Here is a 19,411-nt window from a genome sequence, read left to right on the forward strand (position 1 = left end):
GGTCACTGCGTTCTCGTGCCCCCCACGCCCACGCCCACCCCCGCCCCCACCCCCGCGGGCCTGGGCCCGCCAAGAAACGGCGCTGGCGGGACCCTGCTCACCCTGCTCCCTGGACCCTCTCTTCCATGCAGCTCTCGCTCGCCACCGGACGGGATCTTTGTAGAGGGAAGGCAGCAGCTGGCAGACCATCCAGTGGCACCAAGTGCACACGGGCGGAGCTGGGCCACCATCACGACTATATCGAGGTCCCCAACGTTGGCACCACCCCAAAGAGAAACCCCTGCCCCCACCAGGCAGTCCCTCCCCACCGCCCCCTCCTGCAGGTCCCCCACCCCCACCCCCCGCAGCCCCCAGGCAGCCACCCATCTGCTTCCCGTCCACAGACGTCTGCCTCCTCTGGAGACTTCCTGCAGATGCAAGCATACAAAAACGTGCGTGGCCTTGCGTGCCTGGCCACTGTCCCTCAGCATAAAGTTTGCATCAGGGTTCGTCCGCGTGGTAGCACCCGGCAGCACTTATGCCTTTTCCTGGCTGAATAATATTCCCCTGTATGGCTGGACCAGACGTGTTGTGTATCCGCTCAGCAGCTGATGGACGTTTGGGTGACTTTCCCCTTGGGCCTGCTGGAAATAGCGCTGTGGTGAACATTCCTGCACGGGGTTCTTTGTGAGCACCTGTTTTCAACTCTTTCGGGTTTATACCCATGGAATAGATTTATGGCTTTATTTCTGGACTCGTAATTCCACTCCACGGATCTGCGTGTCTATCCTTGTGCTAGAACCACATAGTTTTTGATAACTGTAGCTTAGCGGTAAGTTCTGAAATAAGGAACGGTGAGTCCTCCAACTTTTTTCTTCTTTTCCCGTTTTATTTTGGCTGTTCAAGGTCCCTTGAAATTCCATATGCATTTAGGATTGGCTTTCACATTTCTGTAAAACAGGGCACCGCGAATTCCATAGGGACTGCGTTAAATCTCTAGATAACTTTGGGTGAGATTCCCATCTTAATATTAAGTCTTCCAGTCCATAAATGCTGCTCTCTCTCCTTTTTAGTTTATTTGTTTTATTTTTTAAGTTCGTCCTGAATTTCTTTCAGCAGTGCTTTGCAGTTTTCAGTGCACAAGGCTTGCACCTCCTTGGATAAATTTATCCCTATGTATTTTATTCCTTTCGATATTATCTGAAGTAGAACTGTTGTCAATTTCATTTTGGATTTTTCAATGTTAGGATATGGAAATACAATATGTTTTTGTCTGTTGATCTTGTATACTGCAACTTTGTTGGATTTGTTTGTTAACTCTGATAGTGTTTTGTGGGTTCTTCAGGGTTTCCTATACAGAAGATCGTGTCATCTGAGACTAGAGATAGTTTAACTTCTTCCTTTCCAACTTGGATGCCTTTTGTTTCTTTTTCTTGCCTCACTGCTCTGACTCGGACTTCCATTACAGTCTTAAGTAGAAGCACTGAAAGCAAGCATTCTTTCCTTGTTCCTGATGTTAGGGGAAAGGCTTCCAGTCTTCCATCATTGAGTATGATATTAGCTATGGGTGTTTCATAAATGCCTTTCATTGTGTTGAGGAATTTCCCTTCTATTCTTAGTTTGCTGGGTGGTTTGGCTTTGTTGTTGTTGTCGCTGTTGTTGTTTTATCATGAAACTTTGTCAGGTTTTATTGAATGCTTGCTTTTTCTGCATCAACTGAGATGATCATGAGGGTGTTTTCCCCCTTCATTTCATCAATGTGGTGTTGATTAATCAGTTTCCTTATGTTGAGCCATGCTTGCATTCCTGGGATAATTCCTATTTGGATATGGAATGTAATATTTATAATATGCTGCTGATCTCAACTTGCTAGAATTCTTTTGAGGATTTTTGCATCGATATTCAGAAAGCCTATTGGTCTGTAATTTTCTTTCTTCTGGTATATATATCTGGCTTTGGTGTCAAGGAATTGCTGGCTCTCTGATATGAGTTAGGATGTTTTTCCTCCTTTTCTATCTTTTGGAAGAGTTTGGGAAAGGATTGGCATTAATCGTTTAAACATATAGTATAATGGGCATCATCAGAAAATCTACAAACAGTAAATGCTGGAGATGATGTGGAGAAAAGGGAACGCTCTTGCACTGTTGGTGGGAATGTAAACTGATACAGCCACTGTGGAGAACAGTATGCAGGTTCCTTGAAAAACTAAAAATAAACTTACCATATGACCCAGCAATCCCACTGCTGGGCATATACCCAGAGAACACCATAATTCAAAAAGACACATGCACCCCAATGTCCATTGCAGCACTATTTACAATAGCCAGGACATGGAAGCAACCTAAATGTCCATTAAGAGATGAATGGATAAAGAAGATGTGGTACATACATACAATGGAATATTACTCAGCTGTAAAAAGCAATGAAGCTGGGACATTTGTAGAGACATGGATGGACCTGGAGACTGTCATACAGAGTGCAGTGAGTCAGAAAGAGAAAACCAAATATCATATCTTACATATATATCAAATCTAGAAAAATGGTACAGATCAACCGGTTTGCAAGGCAGAAATAGAGACACAGATGTAGAGAACAAACATATGGACACCAAGTGGGGAAAGCGGGGGAGTGGGGGTTGGGGTGGGATGAATTAGGAGATTGGGATTGCCATAAATAAATTATTTTGCATAAAATAGATGACAGAAGAAAAAATATCAAATTGTACAGTTTAAATATATGCAGTTTATTGTGTCAGTTATAGCTCAATAAAATTCTTTTAAAAAAACCAAAAAATAAAATTTACCATTGATGGAGCAAAAGCTACTGATAATCATAATAATGCTGGGCCTAGAGACTGTCATACTGAGTGACGTCAGTCAGAGAAAGACAAATATATGACATCACCTATATGTGGAATCTAAAAAAAGTGTACAAATGAACTTATTTACAAAACAGAATTAGAGTTACAGATGTAGAAAACAAACTTATGGTTACCAGCAGGTAAGGCATGGGAGGGATAAATTCAGAGAGTGGGATGGACATATACACACTACTATATATAAAATAGATAACTAATAAGGACCTGCTATACAGCACAGGGAACTTTTCTCAATACTCTGTAATGACCTGTATGGGAAAAGAATCTAAAAAGGAGTGGATGTATGTATGTGTATAACTGATTCAGTTTCCTGTCCACCTGAAACTAAGGCAACATTGTAAATCAACTATACTCCAATAAAAATTTTTTAAATACTGTGATTTCTGGGGCAATGCTCTACATTTAATAATATTTTTATCCCATAGGAAGAAAAAATTGTTACATGGCAGAACAATTTTTTAAATTCCCCATAATACTATAGCTCTGATGTCTGATGATACAAAAGCCTTACACTGATTCCTGTTTTAGTGTGTTCAAGCAGATACAGAATCCCAGGTGTTTTATGCGATGATTTTCAACTTTCTTTCTACTCTATGCCATAATTTAAATCTAGGCCTTTTGAATTGGAATTACTACCATATTTCTCAAACTATGTTCCTTTTTCCTTAAATATGTCATGGACTTTTCTCTAGAACCTAGACATGTCAAGGTCCTAAACCCCACATGTTGGATATTAACATGTCTTATGAATTCATACACAAGGCATCATTAATTAATGCCCCACAGTTCACACACACATCTCACATTATTGGAAGATCATTCTGAGACCAGTATGGTAGGCTGCCTACTCCCAGTTCCCTTTCACTACTGCAGCTGACTCTGCCCTAAGCTAGTGCTTCTCAAACTATGGTTTGATTTAGTAGATCTGGAATAGGGCTCAAGATACTGCATTTCTAATTGCTCTCAGGTGACTCGAATGCTGCTGGTCTGTGGCCCACACTGGATTAGCAAAGGCCTAAATGGCTTCCTCAACTTTGATGAACGTTTTATAGGACCCCAAAGTAGTCTACTTCGCCTGCCCAGACCTAATCTCCCTTGTTCCATTCTCATTCCTGTGATTTTCTCCTTCGTGTATTACATTCTAACATCTGGCTAGCCAGAATGGCTTTATTTGTGTGTCGGGTGCTGTTGAGAAATGCACAAAGCAAAAATTATAAGAAAGATAAATTGGGAGGAATCGCTTCTTATTCTTCTTTTTCACGTGTATCTGTGCTAACACCTCCCTACAGGTCTTCTTTGGCAATGTGGACTCATCTGGGATAAAACACAATATTTTTAACCCTCCAATTATTGCTCGGTACATCCGTTTGCACCCAACGCATTACAGCATCCGCAGCACTCTTCGCATGGAGTTGATAGGCTGTGATTTAAACAGTAAGTGTCAAGTCATCCCATGTTCTCCCCTCTCCCAACCATGGGTAGAATGACTAACCATCGTGGTTCTTCCTGGACTGGGGGGATTTCCCAGGACACAGAACTATCAATACTAAAACCTGTACAGTCCTGGGCAAACCCAGGAATTGGTCATCCTAACTATGGGATTCCCCACAGGTAGCCACCTCCTACACTACTATTAACAAGGCAAATCAAAGTCCAGCAGAGCTGAGCAGAGCTGACCAGAAAATAGGGGGCATCTTAACGATAACATGCAAAAGTTAGTGCCTGGGAGATGATGTTGTGATGACAGTAGCCATAGAATGTCAGTGGAGGCAGGCCAGCAAAACCTCGGCTGTAGCTTGTCCTTGTGATTGAATTCTTCTTTCATCTCTTTGAGGTTGCAACATGCCACTGGGAATGGAGAATAAAGCAATATCAGATACACAGATTACTGCCTCATCCCACTTAAGCAATGTGTTTGCCACCTGGTCTCCTTCACAAGCCCGCCTTCACCTCCAAGGGAGGACTAATGCCTGGAGACCCCGGGTAAGAGGGAACAAATTTGCCATTTAACTGATGCAGAATAAGGAGTAGTGGTGGGGAAAGAATAGGGAAAGCTCTTGACTGTTTCTTCAGTTACTTCTCTCACCGGGTTGTTCCCACAAAGAGTGTCACGGAAAGTTGACTGTGCATAGAAAACTATACAGATATTTAGTGGATGTGACATGTGAATTCACACAGCATTAACTGGGGGGAAATGATCCCTAATTGAACCTCCTGGAAACAGAATATGTGTATGCAGTGCTGGGCTAATATTTGTTAAAGAATTGTAGTGGCTGAAGTCCAGTTTTACAGAGAAACGTCAACAAAGGAAAGGAGCATAGTTCTTTTCTGGAACCTCTCCGTTTGTGATTTTCAGTAACTGAATAGCTTTGGGAGATGAATGTAGTTAATGGTCTCTGCTCCTCCAGGGCCTTATTTTAAACAAAATAGGTTATATAACACGTTGTCAACCTTTTAATCCTCTAGTCAGTCTGTATATTGCTCATATATTCACTCAGCAAACATCTACTGGCCACCTATTACGTGCCTAACCCTGGGGATACAGAGATGAATCATGAAACATTTCAGCCCTCTAGTTGCTTCCAGTCTAATAAGGGAGACTGGCAAACAGATAATTAGTATGCAGATTGGTAAGCACTGTGATGTGATTACAAAGGGATTTGGGGATTTCTGGGAGCGAATAGTGGGCAATAAGATACCGCTCTAACTAACGTCCGCAGGCAAATAACCCGAAAGAATGGCTGCAGGTGGACTTCCAGAGGACAGTGAGAGTCACGGGAATAACCACCCAGGGGGCGAAATCTCTGCTTACCAGCATGTACGTGAAGGAGTTCCTCATATCCAGTAGTCAAGATGGCCATACGTGGACTCTGTTTCTTCAGAATGGCGAAGTAAAGGTACGCTGATCTCATAGGAAAGGCAGAAAGCCTCTCAGAGCTTGACATTTAGAAACATAACAAGGTTGATATATGACCAGACTTTCAGGATAAACTTTACTGAGTATCTATAGTAATAGGACACTATGAAAGGCATTCTGGGAGGACACGGTGACTCCAAGCAAGAATGTATAATCCCAGGAAAGTGCAGAGTAGAGCCAACAGCTGATTATCCTCATGGATGTTGATGTCATTCAGGATGGTGGCAAGAATCAGAGGGATGAAGAAAAATGACATTCACCGAATGCTTAATGATGTCTATATCCTCAGCAACTTAGATTCACCGAGAATTAACCATGGTGTGGCCCTTACCAATCTCTCTAGTAAGTCTGTTGCCACTTGCTCCTTTGCCCTCTAAGGTCCACCCATACTAAATCCCTAAAAACAGCATGTTCTTTCTCACACTAGGCTTTTATACATACTGTTTCTTCTACTTAGAACATTTTTTCTAGGTACTTCTTATTGACCCTTTCACCTGGTGCATTCTTAAAGTCGCAGATAAACATCATCTCCTCCAAGAAGAATTCTTTGTTCCCTCAAGACTGGATTAAACACTTCTGCTTTTGGCAGTTTAGTGAGCCAGAGTATTGATAGTATGTGTTGTAGAGGACATTCCCATTTTAAAAAGGGTATAACTCTGATACATGCTATAACATGGATGAACCTTGAAAACAAGCTAAATGAAATAGAGCAGATATAAAAGAAATATTGTATAATTTCACTTATATGAGTATATTAGTTAGGGTTCTCCAGAGAAACAGAACCAATTGACTCACATGATTATGGAGGCTGACAAGTCTCAAGATCTGCAGGGTGAGTCAGCAAGCTGGAGACCCAGGAGTGCCAATGGCATAAGTTTCAGTCTGAGTGTGAAGGTCTGGGAATGAGGAGAGCCCGTGGTGTAGTTCCAGTCTGAAGGCTGGCAGACTCAAGATCCAGGAAGAGCCAATATTTGAGTTTGAGCCCAAAGGCTGGAAGAAAAACCAATGTCCCAATTCATCTGGGCCATGCAGGAAGAATTCTCTCTTACTCAGAGTAGGGTCAGCCGTTTTGTTCTACTCAGGCCTTCAGCTGATTGAATGACACTCACCCGCATCAGGGAGGGCAATCTGCTTTATTCACTCTACCATCTAAATGTTAATTTCATCCAAAAACATCCTCACCAACAGACCCAAAATAATGTTTGACCAAATATCTGCACACTGTATGGCCTAGACAAGTGGACACATAAAATTAACAATTACAGTGAGTCACCTAGAATAGGCAAATTTATAGAGACTTAAAGTCAAATAGAGGTTACCAGAAGGAGTGACAATGGAGAGTTATCGTTTGACGGAGACAAAGTTTCAGGGTTTTTTGTTTGCTTGTTTTGGGGGTGGTTTTTTTTGAGGGGGGAGGCCGCACGGCATGGCTTGTGGAATGTGGGATCTTAGTTCCCTGACCCGTGATTTAACCCGTGTCCTCAGCAGTGAGAGTGCAGAGTCCTAGCCACTGGACCACCAGGGAAGTCCCCAGAGTTTCAGTTTTGCAAGATGAAGAGTTCTGGAAATGGATGGTGGTGATAGTTGCACAACATTGTGAATGTACTTGATGCCAAGACAGTTAAAATGTTAAAATATATGTTATGTATATATTACCACAATAAAAAGGCTCTAGCACTGATAGTACATACTTCTTAATGCTACACTCAATGAAGAAAGGGGAATCTCCAGCCTTCTCAACACATACAGCCTAAAAAACAAACAAAAAACAAAAAGCCCCAACCCCCCCAAAACAAAAAAAACCCCAAAGCCCCCCCCAAAAAAACATGAGCTTTTACTTTAAAATAATGAGCTTAAATCAGAGCAAAGAGAGGTGAAAATAAAAAAATGTAAAACGGCAGAACTTTCCTAAAGGGAAATGCTTATATTAGTGTTGTTCTCAGGAGACCAAGCTTTGAGCAAACTGCAAGAATGGAATGTGAGACTTCTGCATTAAGTAATGAAACCCTGAAAGGAGCAGAACTAGTTGCAGATAAGTAGCACCTCCTGGCATCTGGAAGAACGATTTCTCTAGAGAAAAAGCACTCCCAGTTTACATCTCCAGGATTCCTACATATCAAAAGGATAAGATCATAAACAGAGATCAGCAAACATGCACCGTAACAAACCAACTTGACTACAAGTGGGAAGAAACAATCAATACAAATTTAGATTCTGAAGAATATCAGATATTGACCTCAGATATATATCATAAAATAATTATGCACAAAATATTTAAAGCAATTATCTATGCAAGCATAAAATAAATGACAAATTATTAGGCAGTTTTGGAAAAAACAGTACTTTTACAAATAAAAAAATAACTGTTGACGTTTAAAAATCAAAGGAAGACTTAATAGTGAATTGGGCACAAACGGAATTAGTCAATTGGAAGATACATCTGAAGGAATTACCCAGAATGGAGCACAGAAGATGAAACATATGAAAAAGAAATTGAGACATAGGCTATACAGCCATAGGCTATACCTGGAACCCAGAATGAATGAAAGAAATAGTGAAGTGTCAAACAAAAGATGGCCACTTTTTCCACTTCTGTTCAACATCGTACTGGAAGTTATAGCCAGAGAAATTACAAAATAAAAATAAATAAAAGGCATTCAGATTGGAAAGGAGAAAACTCTCTCTCTTCACCAATGATATGATTTTAAATATATAAAATCCTAAAGAACCCACAAAAATCTATTAGAGCTAATAAAGGAATTCAGTAAAGTTGCAGGATACATGATCAACACACAAAAATCTGTTATATTTCCATATACTAGCAATGACAAATATGAAAACAAAATTAAAACAATTTCATTTACAATATCACCCAAAAGAATAAAATATTTAGGAATAAATTTAACCAAGAGGTACAAAACTTGTACACTAAAAACTACAAAACATTGCTGAAAAAATTAAAGAAGACCGAAATGAATGGAAAGACACCCTGGGTCAATGGATTGGAACACATTATTAAGATGGCACTACTGGGACTTCCCTGGTGGCGCAGTGGTTAACAATCTGTCTGCCAATGCAGGGGAAACAGGTTACATCCCTGGTCCAGCCCTGGTCCAGGAAGATCCCACAAGCCGTGGAGCAATTAACCCGTGTGCCACAACTACTGAGCCTGAGCTCTAGAGCCTGAAAGCCACAACTACTGAAGCCCATGAGCCTAGAGCCCGTGCTCCGCAGCAAGAGAAGCCACCACAATGAGAAGCCCGTGCACCGCAACAAAGAGTAGCCCCCATTCACTGCAACTAGAGAAAGCCCAGGTGTAGCAATGAAGACCCAATACAGCCAATATAAATAAATAAATAAATAAATTTATTTAAAAAAAGAAAAAGATGGCAGTACTAACCAAAGCTTTCTACAGACTCTGTAATGCCTATGAAAATCCCAATGGCCATTTTTGCAGAAATGGCCAAGCTGATATTAAAATTCATCTGGAGGGACTTCCCTGGTGGTCCAGTGGTTAAAAATCTGCCTTCCAATGCAGGGGATGCAGGTTCGATCCCTGGTTGGGGAACTAAGATCCCATATGCCATGGGGCAACTAAGCCCGCGCACTGCAACTACTGAGCCTGAGCACTCTAGAGCCTGCACTCCACAACTTAGAGAGCCTGTGCACCGCAACCAAAGATCCCACATGCCGCAACTAAGACCTGACACAGCCAAATAAATAAACTTTTTTTAAAATTTCATCTGGAATTGCAAGGGACCCAAAATAGCAAAAACAATCTTGAAAAAGAACAAAGTTAGAGGACTTACACTTCCCAATTTCAAAACTTACTACAAAGCTACAGTAATCAAAACACTGGATAGCCACATGAAAAAGAATGAAGTCACCACACACCATGTACAAAAATTAATTCAAAATAGATCAAATACCTAAATATAAGAACTGAAACTTTAAAACTCATGGAAGAAAATATAGAGGTAAATCTTCATGACCTTGGATTTTACAAATGGTTTTTTCGATGTGAACCATAATCACAAACAGAAGAAAAGTAGATATGAAAAGAATTCTTAAACACAATAAAAAGACAACCAAACTTAAAAATAGGCAAAGGACTTCAATAGGCATTTCTCCAAAGAAGATACATAAAGGGCCAACAAGCACATCAACATCAACATCATCAGTCATTAGAAAAATGCAAATCAAAACCACAATGAGATATTACTTCACAGCCACTATGATGGCTATAATTTTTTAATACAGAAAATGAAAAGCGTTAGCAAGGATATAGAAAAATTGGAACCCATATTGCTGATGGGAATGGGAAATAGGTGGTTCTCCAATAAGGTAAAAATAGAATTACCATATGATCCCAGCAATTCTGCTACTGAGTATGTACCCAAAAGAACTGAAAATAGGCAATTAACAAAAATTTGTATGCAAATGTTCATAGCAGCACTACTCCCAATAGCCAGTGGGTGAAAATGACCCAAATGTCCATCAACTGACGGATAAACAAATTCTGGGCTATCCATACAGTGGACTATTATTCAGCCACAATAACATAGACGTGCTGATGCGTGCTGCCGTATGCGTGCACCTTGCAAATATGCCGAGTGAAAGAAGTCAGGCACGGAAGACTACACATTGTATGATTCCATTTACATGGAATATCCAGAATAGGCAATTAGACAAAAAACAGATTAGTGATTACCAGAGATTGGAGGGAAGGGTAAATGGGGAGTGGCTTCCTGATGGGTACTGCATTTCCTTTTTACAAATATTCAGCTAGATACTGGCGAATGTACTAAATGCTACTGAATTTTACAATTTAAAATGGTTAAGATGATAAATTTTATGTTATGTACATTTTACCACAATAAAAAGGAACTAGAAGACACATACATTACCATAATGAGTGGCAAACTGACAGGAGATTTCTAAACAATGATGAAAATCAGAAGATAATTAATGAGGGACTTCCCTGGTGGCACAGTGGTTAAGAATCTGCCTGCCAATGCAGGGGACACGGGTTCGATCCCTGGTCCAGGAAGATCCCACATGCCGTGGAGCAACTATGCCCGTGAGCCACAGCTACTGAGCCTGTGTGCCTAGAGCCCGTGCTCTACAACAAGAGAAGTCACGGCACTGAGAAGCCCCTGCACCTCAACGAAGAATAGCCCCTGCTCGCGGCAACTAGAGAAAGCCCACGTGCAGCAACAAAGACCCAACACAGTCAATAAATAAATAAATTTATTTGTTAAAAAAGAAGATGATGATATCCATATGATGTTGAAAGGAAAAATCTGAAACCTCCCCCCAAAAAGAAAATCTGGTGAAATATTTTTCATGCATTCAAGCAAAAACTAAAAAAAATTTTTCAGGGACTTCCCTGGTGGTCCAGGGCTTAAAACGCCACACTTCCACTGCAGGGAGCATGGGTTCAACCCCTGGTGGGGGAACTAAGATCCTGCAAGTTGTGTGGCCCCAGCCAAAAAAAAATTCCAACTTCCATGAATAATTTTACCACCCAGTAAAATCCTGCCAACATAAAAAAAAAAGAGGATATTTATTAACCTTATGACAGTAAATTTGGAAAGTTAGGTAAAATGGATAATTTCTAGTAAATATAACTTACTCAAGAAGGAATTGAAAACCATGAAACTCCTGCAACCATTTAAGCTTGTGGGATCTTAGTTCCTCTACAAGGGATAGAACCTGGCCCCCCTGCAGTGGAAACTCCTACAACCATTGAAAAATTGGTGTTCAAAAATCTTCCTACAAAGAAAACTCCAGATTCAGATGGCTATACTAAATACTCTACAAATTTTCAAGGGAGAAATAATACGATTATTACAAAGATTCTTCCAGAATAAATGGAAAAAGTTTGTATTTACATTATCCAGCTCTTTAAATGATGAGAAGAAATACCAATAAGGACAATTTTATTAGAAAGGAAAATAATAGGGCAATTTTATTCATGAACATAGATCTGAAACAAAATATTAGCATATGTATCAAAGTTAGATTTATCCTAGGAATGCAAGGTTGGGTTAACATTAGAAAAATAATGCAATGCATCACAATTAATGAACTTGAGGGTTATACAGCCAATAAATGCTGAGAAAAAAATTCATAAAATTCAATATCTATTCTTAATGGAAAAATTTAGCAAACTAAGACTAGTAGGGAAACTACTCAATCTGATAAAGGATATTCACAAAAATTTTACAGCAAACATAATATTTTATTTTTATTTATTTATTGGCTGTGTTGGGTCTTCGTTGCTGCACACGGGCTTTCTCTAGTTGCAGCCAGCGGAAGCTACTCTTTGTTGTGGTGCACGGGCTTCTCATTGTGGTGGCTTCTCTTGTGGAGTTCAGGCTGTAAGTGCTGGGGCTTCAATAGTTGTGGCTCATGTGCTCTAGAGTGCAGGCTCAGTAGTTGTGGTGCAGGGGCTTAGTTGCTCTGAGGCATGTGGGATCTTCCTGGACCAGGGCTGGAACCTGTGTCCCCTGCATTGGCAGGTGGATTCTTAACCACTGCGCCACCAGGGAAGTCCCACAAATATAATATTTTAGGTGAAACACAGAAAGCTTCCCCTTTAAGATTAAGAATAAGATACCATAACAAACTACCCTGAAACCTGGCCACAATTTTGTGGATCAGGAATTTAGGTTGGTCTGCCTGGTTTGTCCATGATCCACATGGTGTCAGTGGGGATGGATGGATGGATCCACTGCCTAGGTGGCTTCTTTGCTCACCTGCCTGCTATCTTGGTTCTCCTTAACCTTTTTATCCACGTGTCACAGGCTTCTCACAGTACGGTGGTCTTAAGATAGTCACTCTTCTTACATAAAAGCTAGATTCCAAGAAACCAAGGTGGAAGCTGTCGGTCCTCTTAAAAAGGCCAGGACTAGAACGTGGCACAGCATCACTTCTGCCATACTCTGTCAGTGCACAGAATCAAAGGCCAGCGCCAAGTTAAAACAAATCAAAATATGCATGCACCCCAGTGTTCACTGCAGCACTATTTACAATAGCCAAGATATGAAAGCAACCCAAGTGTCCATCAACAGAGGAATGGATAAAGAAGATGTGGTGCATATAAGCAATGGAATATTACTCAGCCATAAAAAGGAATGAAATAGTGCCATTTGCAGGAAAATAGATGGACGTAGAGATGATCATACTAAGTGAAGTAAGTCAGACAGAGAAAGACAAATACCATATGATATCACTTATATGTGTAATCTAAAAACTAATACAAATGAACATACATACAAAACAGAAACAGATTCACAGACATTGAAAACAAACTTGTGGTTAACAAAAGGGAAAGGGAGGGAGGAAGGGATAAGATAGGAGTATGGGATTAACAAATACAAATTACATAAAATAGATAAGCAACAAGGACCTACTGTATAGCACAGGGAACTATATTCAATATCTTGTAATAACCTCTAATGGAAAATAATCTGAAAAGATAGATATATATATAACTGAATCACTTTGCTGTACACCTGAAACTAACACAATATTGTAAATCAGCTATACTTCATTATTTTTACAAAAGTCAATTGAATTCCCTGGAGTCCAGTAATTAGGACTTGGTCCTTTCACTGCGGTGGCCCCAGTTCAATACCTGGTCAGGAAACTAAGATCCTGAAAGCTGTGTCGCGTGGCTCCCCCCCAAAAAAAAGAAAACTCAAAATAGACCTACTTCTGCATGTGATCATGTGTTTGGCTCAGTCTTTAATCTGCCCCATCCACTTTTATTAAAAACTGTGTTGGAGGTCCTAAGCAGTTGCAGTAAGGTAAGAAAAAGAAATAAAGTGTGTTAGGATTGGAGAAAAAACTTTCATAATATATGGAAGATACAATGGCATACATAGAAAATCCGAAGGAATCTATCTATCTAAATTATTAGAATTAATAAGTTTGCAGAAAACAAAATCAATACAAAATTTAATTGTATTTCTACATGCCAGAAACAAATAGAAAAATAGTTTAAAGTAGCATTTAAAAATTCCAAATGCTGAGTTGTACATTCTCATCAGATAATGGCAGCTGCCTCCGTCTCTCCATACAGCCTTCAAAAACCATCTGTGTATCTGTCTCTCTGTAGATATATTTAAAAGTTGCGAATAAAAGCACCCATAACTCACAGAATAACTAGAAGATAAAGAATACCATGTTTCAATTTTTAAAAGTAAGTAGAAAATAAACATGCAAATCTAGCTCTGGAGAGGAGAGTCCAGGAGAGACTGTGGTAGAACACAGATAAAATCACTTCTGGAGAGAGAAAGTCTGACCCTGAGTGACGATATACTAATATTTGAAACCTTCTGGATCATAGCATTGGCTTCTGGAGAACTGAAAGAGAAAAAGACGGAAAGTATGTGGGACTAGAGGTGGTATTGTTTCTGGTGAAGGGGGATACATCTCTTAGAGGCTTTGTGATGAACAAAAAAAGAAGTCAAATGGTGGAAATAAGTGTTCAGGAAAAGCAAAAACAAATCACCAAATCACAAGACATATCTTCCTGTCCCATCTATTAAAGAAATTGCACTTCGCTTTATCAACAGTAGGGGGTGCTTGTGGACTAAGAAACCTAAGCCATCCAAGCCTCTTATCTCTACATGTTGTAAAATCACCTCATTGCTGGTGATGAATGAACAGAAAATAGCAGATGAGGTAAAACGTATTATTCTTCATTTTTCACTTCTTCCTTTTTTGAAAACTCCATTGACTTTGGGCATGACAGTAGGACTCATTTTGACCAATGCACGTGGACATGATATAAACTACTTTCCAATAGAAGCTTTCAATGCGATCATGTGTTTGGCTCAGTCTCTGGTTCCTCTGCTTTCTGCCATGAGATAAAAATGTCCAACCTGAGAAGACATGGTGTACGTGAGGCTTGGCCTGGAGCAGAGCCTCAGCCAACCCAGAACAGTCTTGGTTTCTAAATACCATTTCCTAGTAAAAGGAACCTGGGCTCCTTAGAGATTCCAAGACTGGAGCTGGGAAACTGCCAGGTGATGATGGAACATCCTGGAGTCCATTATCATCGTCAAAATATAAAGGGAGAGGAGAAGATTTTCTCCACAGAAGCGTTCCAGCTAATAAATGTAGAAGACATGACAAAATTAAGAAAGCAATTGGTAACCATCAATACAGTATATAATACGTGTAAGGAACTTCAGTAGATACTAAAACCATTGGCTGAACGCTTAACGTGGAACAGAATATTTACACAGTCTCAAAGTCTAATGCCACAGATTGTTAGGTAAGGGAAGTGATTACCTTTATAAAAGAGAGATCTGGTGGACATCACCTTAACAAAGGGCCAAACTGGAGGAATTAGCATCATGTGTCCTCCCACGTGATACAGTGGGAAAGACATCACCTAGTTGATATTTTCACTAAACATGTTGAACCAAAATGTAATAATAAGGAAACAGTCACACAAATTTAGAATATGGGACATTCTACAACGCAGTGGTCCTAGATTTTTTAAATGTCCACATCACGAAGGACAAAAATGACCAGAGACTAGGAGTCTGTTGTAGATGAAAAGAGATTTACGTGTTCCGTGTATTATTCTTTCAGTTTCTTGAGGGGAAAGATCAAGGAATAAGTCTAACAGAAGACGTAGAAGCCTGCAAAGTATACCACAAGTATTTATCCAAGAATCTCTTTTCTTTTCCAAAGGTTTTATCAAACACACAAACTTTAACAAATGTTTATAGTATATTTGCCATGTATACACTATATATAGTGTATGTGTGGAAGATCAGTGACCAAGGTCTCTGCTGTCATGGAACTGACCTTTGGTGGTGAAAACAAAGGAAATGGTCAATTTATCAGGTAAATAGATAAAGGAGAAGATACTGAATGCTGTAGAGGAAATGAACAAGAGGAGATTTAGAGTCAACAGGAGTCCTGTTTCAGACAGTGGAGAGCTCTCTAAAGAGATAACATTTAAACTGAGACCCAAAGGCTTGGCAGGTTGAAGTATTTGGGAGTAAAATGCCATGATGTTTACAACTTCCTTGAATTAGTTGGGAAAAGTGGGTGAGAACATTCCAGAGGGAAGCCATAGCTGGAAGCAAGGCCTCCATAGTAGGTTTGCAAGGGTGCTCTTAATTGCTTCCAGCTACGGCTGAGCAGTGGGCATTGGGGTGGGTGCCCGTGAGGGGCAGAGCTACAGGAGAGTTACAGACCAAGCAGGAGGCCAATGGACTTGGGGAGCTCTCCTGGGGGGAGGTGTTATAAATATTATAATTCTTTTCCTGTCAGCCAACAAATGCTCTCTCTCCTCTTTCAGGTTTTTCAGGGAAATCAAGACTCCTTCACACCCGTGGTGAACGCTCTAGACCCCCCACTGTTTACCCGCTTCCTTCGAATTCACCCGCAGAGCTGGACGCACCACATCGCCCTAAGGCTGGAGCTTCTGGGCTGCGAGACGCAGCAGCAGTACTGAGGCCTCGTCCCTTCCTTTCCTGACGGGTCCAGCATTCCTCCAAGCCCAGCCTCCGGGTCACTTCCTGTGCCACACTGCCCACGGCACCATCCTTTTTCTATGTATTTCTGCTCCTCAGTCCCGGGAGACATGCCCTGAAGCCTCCCAAATCAGTCATCATGGGTCCTGCGTTCTCTGGGGCCATTGCATCCAATTTACCTCTTGTGCGTTTGCTGCAGCCACTCCCAGATTAGTCCTTCCTTCCAAGGTAATCAGGCAAAAAGCAATGAGGAAACCCATCTGGAAAGCATTCTTTTCCAGACATGGCCACCACTTCCTCCTGTGTGGTGACCAAGAAAGGTCATGATCATACTAGGCTTTTAAAGGACATATTTTTAATATTTCCGCAGAAAAATCCATGGCTCTCTGGGATAGGAGCTGCAACATAATAATTCTAATCATGCAGTCATTTTAGTCCCTCCTCAGGTAGTTTCCTGCTGAAAAGACACAACAAAATGTAACGTGAAATTCTGTACTATGACTGAAAACTCGAGTCCCACTCACAGAGGTGAAATATCAAGGACTCAGAAGGAAACTGAGCTGATGGAAGCAGAGACAAAATCCTCCAGAGGGAAGATCCTCCGGTCTGCCACATCCACTGTGGAGGAGGAACCCCCACCTTGCCCTACCCCTGACAGATAAGGTTGGGAGTGGTTTACTGTCCTGTAAAAGTCCGTTCAGGTTAGAGGTTAAATTACAGAGATCAATAAGTAGCTTTTCTGTATAGCCTGGTAGAGAAGTTAACCCCAAAGGTGATATGCTTTGACTCCCTCTAAAAGGTTAACCACTTTTATGTCTAACTTAATCATCTTGTTTTGGCATTCCTTTCCCATTGACCACATACATCTCTATTTCTCAAAAGCTCTTGGAATCAGCTCTTTTGTCTTCCTGCTGGTTTCCTCAATAATCAGTTAAATAAAACATTGACACGTAAAAACAAATGCCTTTGAGAGTTGTGTTTTTATACTGGAAATAAAAATGTGAACAATGAAATTTTATAAAAACAAATAGAGGCACTGAATAGCAGGATGGATGGTTTAGAAAAACAAATTAGTGAGTTACAAAGCAATTATATTCCAATAAAGAGCTTAAAAAAGAGTGAGTTAGAAAATCAGGTTAAATTGAACTCACAGTAAAAAGTGCTATAATTTATGAGGTGAAGCTAACATTAAAAAAAATTAGAAGTGGAGCCTTGATCCAGTAGCACAGAGAGAGATGCTTAATCTTGACATCCATTAGCACTCTTCTCTTTCTTATCTCACAGATGGAAGTGTCCATACTAGAAGGAGTAATTAACCCTGATGTTTATGAGGAGTTGGGGCTGCTGCTACACAGGAGGGGCAGAGAAGAATATGCTTGGCACTCAGGTGGTCCACCCGGGCATCTCTGAGGACTAAAGGCAGCAGTTTGGGCTCTGGCCCATCCCACTAACCCCCCCCCCCCTTTTATAAGTTTTCTAGAGGTTGACCAACCAGAATCCTGGAGAGGCTGTGGCAGAATGTGAGAAATTAGTGCATTTGAGACCATAGCATATGCTGTACTTGCATCGCCCAGATCTCCTGGGATCCCTTTTATGAGTTCAATGTTTGCAATCATCCCACAACTGGTTTGGCTAATGGGGGACCTGTACTCAGAAACCAACAAGACCCTGATGAAAGAAACTAAAGATGAAAGAAACAGATGGACGAATATACTGTGTTCGCAGATTGGAAAATGACCATGCTACCCAAGGCAATCTACAGATTTAATGCAATCTTTATCAAAATACCAATGGCATTTTCCCAGAACTAAAACAAACAATTCTGAAACTTAAATGGAAACACAGAGGACCCTGAACAGCCAAAAGAATCTTGAGGAAAAAAAAAAAAAAGGCAGGAGGAATCAGGCTCCCTGACTTCAGACTATAGTACAAAGCTACAGTCATGAAAACAATATGGTACTGGCTCAAAAACAGACACGTAAACCAATGGAACAGGATAGAGAGCCCAGAAATAAACCCACACACCTATGGTCAATTAATCTATGACAAAGGAGAAAAGAATATACAATGGAGAAAAGACTGTCTATTCAATAAGTGGTGCTGGGGAAAGTGGACAACTACATGTCAAAGAATGAAATTAGAACGTTTCCTCATACCATACACAAAAATAAACTCAAAGCGGTATAATTATTTTGGAAAACAATCTGGTATTATCTACAAAAGTTGAGCATATGGATATCCTATGGCAATTCTGTTGGGTAATGACCTAGACCCAGAACTGCCATGTGAAACAAGAGACATGGCAGCACTATTCAGAACAGCTCCAAACTGAAAACAACCCTTATTGCATATATTTCTTAGTGACTCATTTTAATTGCTGTATAGTAATCCATTATATAATATATATCACAATTTATTTATCCATTGCTTCTGATACATCATTTATGCCGTTTCTTCTATGGAGCTGATCATCCTTTTTAAAAAATTGATTTCTAAGAGTTCTTTGTATGTTAAGGACATTAACGTATTATCTGTCATATATGTTGTTATGGAATTTTTCACCTAATTTGTCATTAATCTTTTATCTTTCTTTACAGTGTTTTGCTGTATGAAAGCTTTACATTTTTATGCAATAAATTTATTATTATTTTCACCTATGACTTTGGGGTTTTATGACATGCTCAGAGTAGTTTTTTTCACACCAAGATTGCAAAAAACTCCACTCATGTTTTATTCCAATATGTATGTGGTTTTATTTTTGTGTAGTCCTTGATCCCCACTGAAATGAAATGCTATCTTTATCATCTATTAAAATCCCATATATACACTATTTTTTTAAGGTGTAGTAGATACTATGTGGCAGACAAAATATCCTAGAAATCTTCAAGCCCAAGAGGATAGGGCTCCAGTAGCAACACAGATGAAAATATCTGTATGCTTAGCTGTCAAATAGAGAGAGGCCGGGGGAGGGTCACATGTGGTAAATGATATCATAAGGAGGAATAGAATTCCATTTGGAACTTCAGAAAACTTAAAGGAAGACTCTGGCCAGCTTCTCCTGAAGATTTCTGCACTCTGACGAGTGCGGCCTGATTCACTGACACAGGTCTCAACAGTGGATGAAGACATCAG

The 19,411-nt window shown here is 40.2% G+C and overlaps 1 protein-coding gene across 1 annotated transcript in view; it reads left to right on the plus strand.

Annotated features, from left to right (window-relative positions):
- Positions 1-18,772, plus strand: part of F8 (coagulation factor VIII) — a 115,365-nt gene extending 96,593 nt beyond the window's left edge. The window contains exons 23-26 of the mRNA XM_057718062.1: positions 4,147-4,291; positions 4,692-4,840; positions 5,578-5,754; positions 16,105-18,772. Coding sequence (XP_057574045.1) covers positions 4,147-4,291; positions 4,692-4,840; positions 5,578-5,754; positions 16,105-16,260 — 627 coding nt within the window. The 3' untranslated portion in view covers positions 16,261-18,772. The remainder of the gene's footprint in view (positions 1-4,146; positions 4,292-4,691; positions 4,841-5,577; positions 5,755-16,104) is intronic.
- Positions 18,773-19,411: the final 639 nt, after the last annotated feature.

Source organism: Hippopotamus amphibius, chromosome X (genome assembly GCF_030028045.1).
Source record: "Hippopotamus amphibius kiboko isolate mHipAmp2 chromosome X, mHipAmp2.hap2, whole genome shotgun sequence".
NCBI classification, from domain to species: Eukaryota; Metazoa; Chordata; class Mammalia; order Artiodactyla; family Hippopotamidae; genus Hippopotamus; species Hippopotamus amphibius.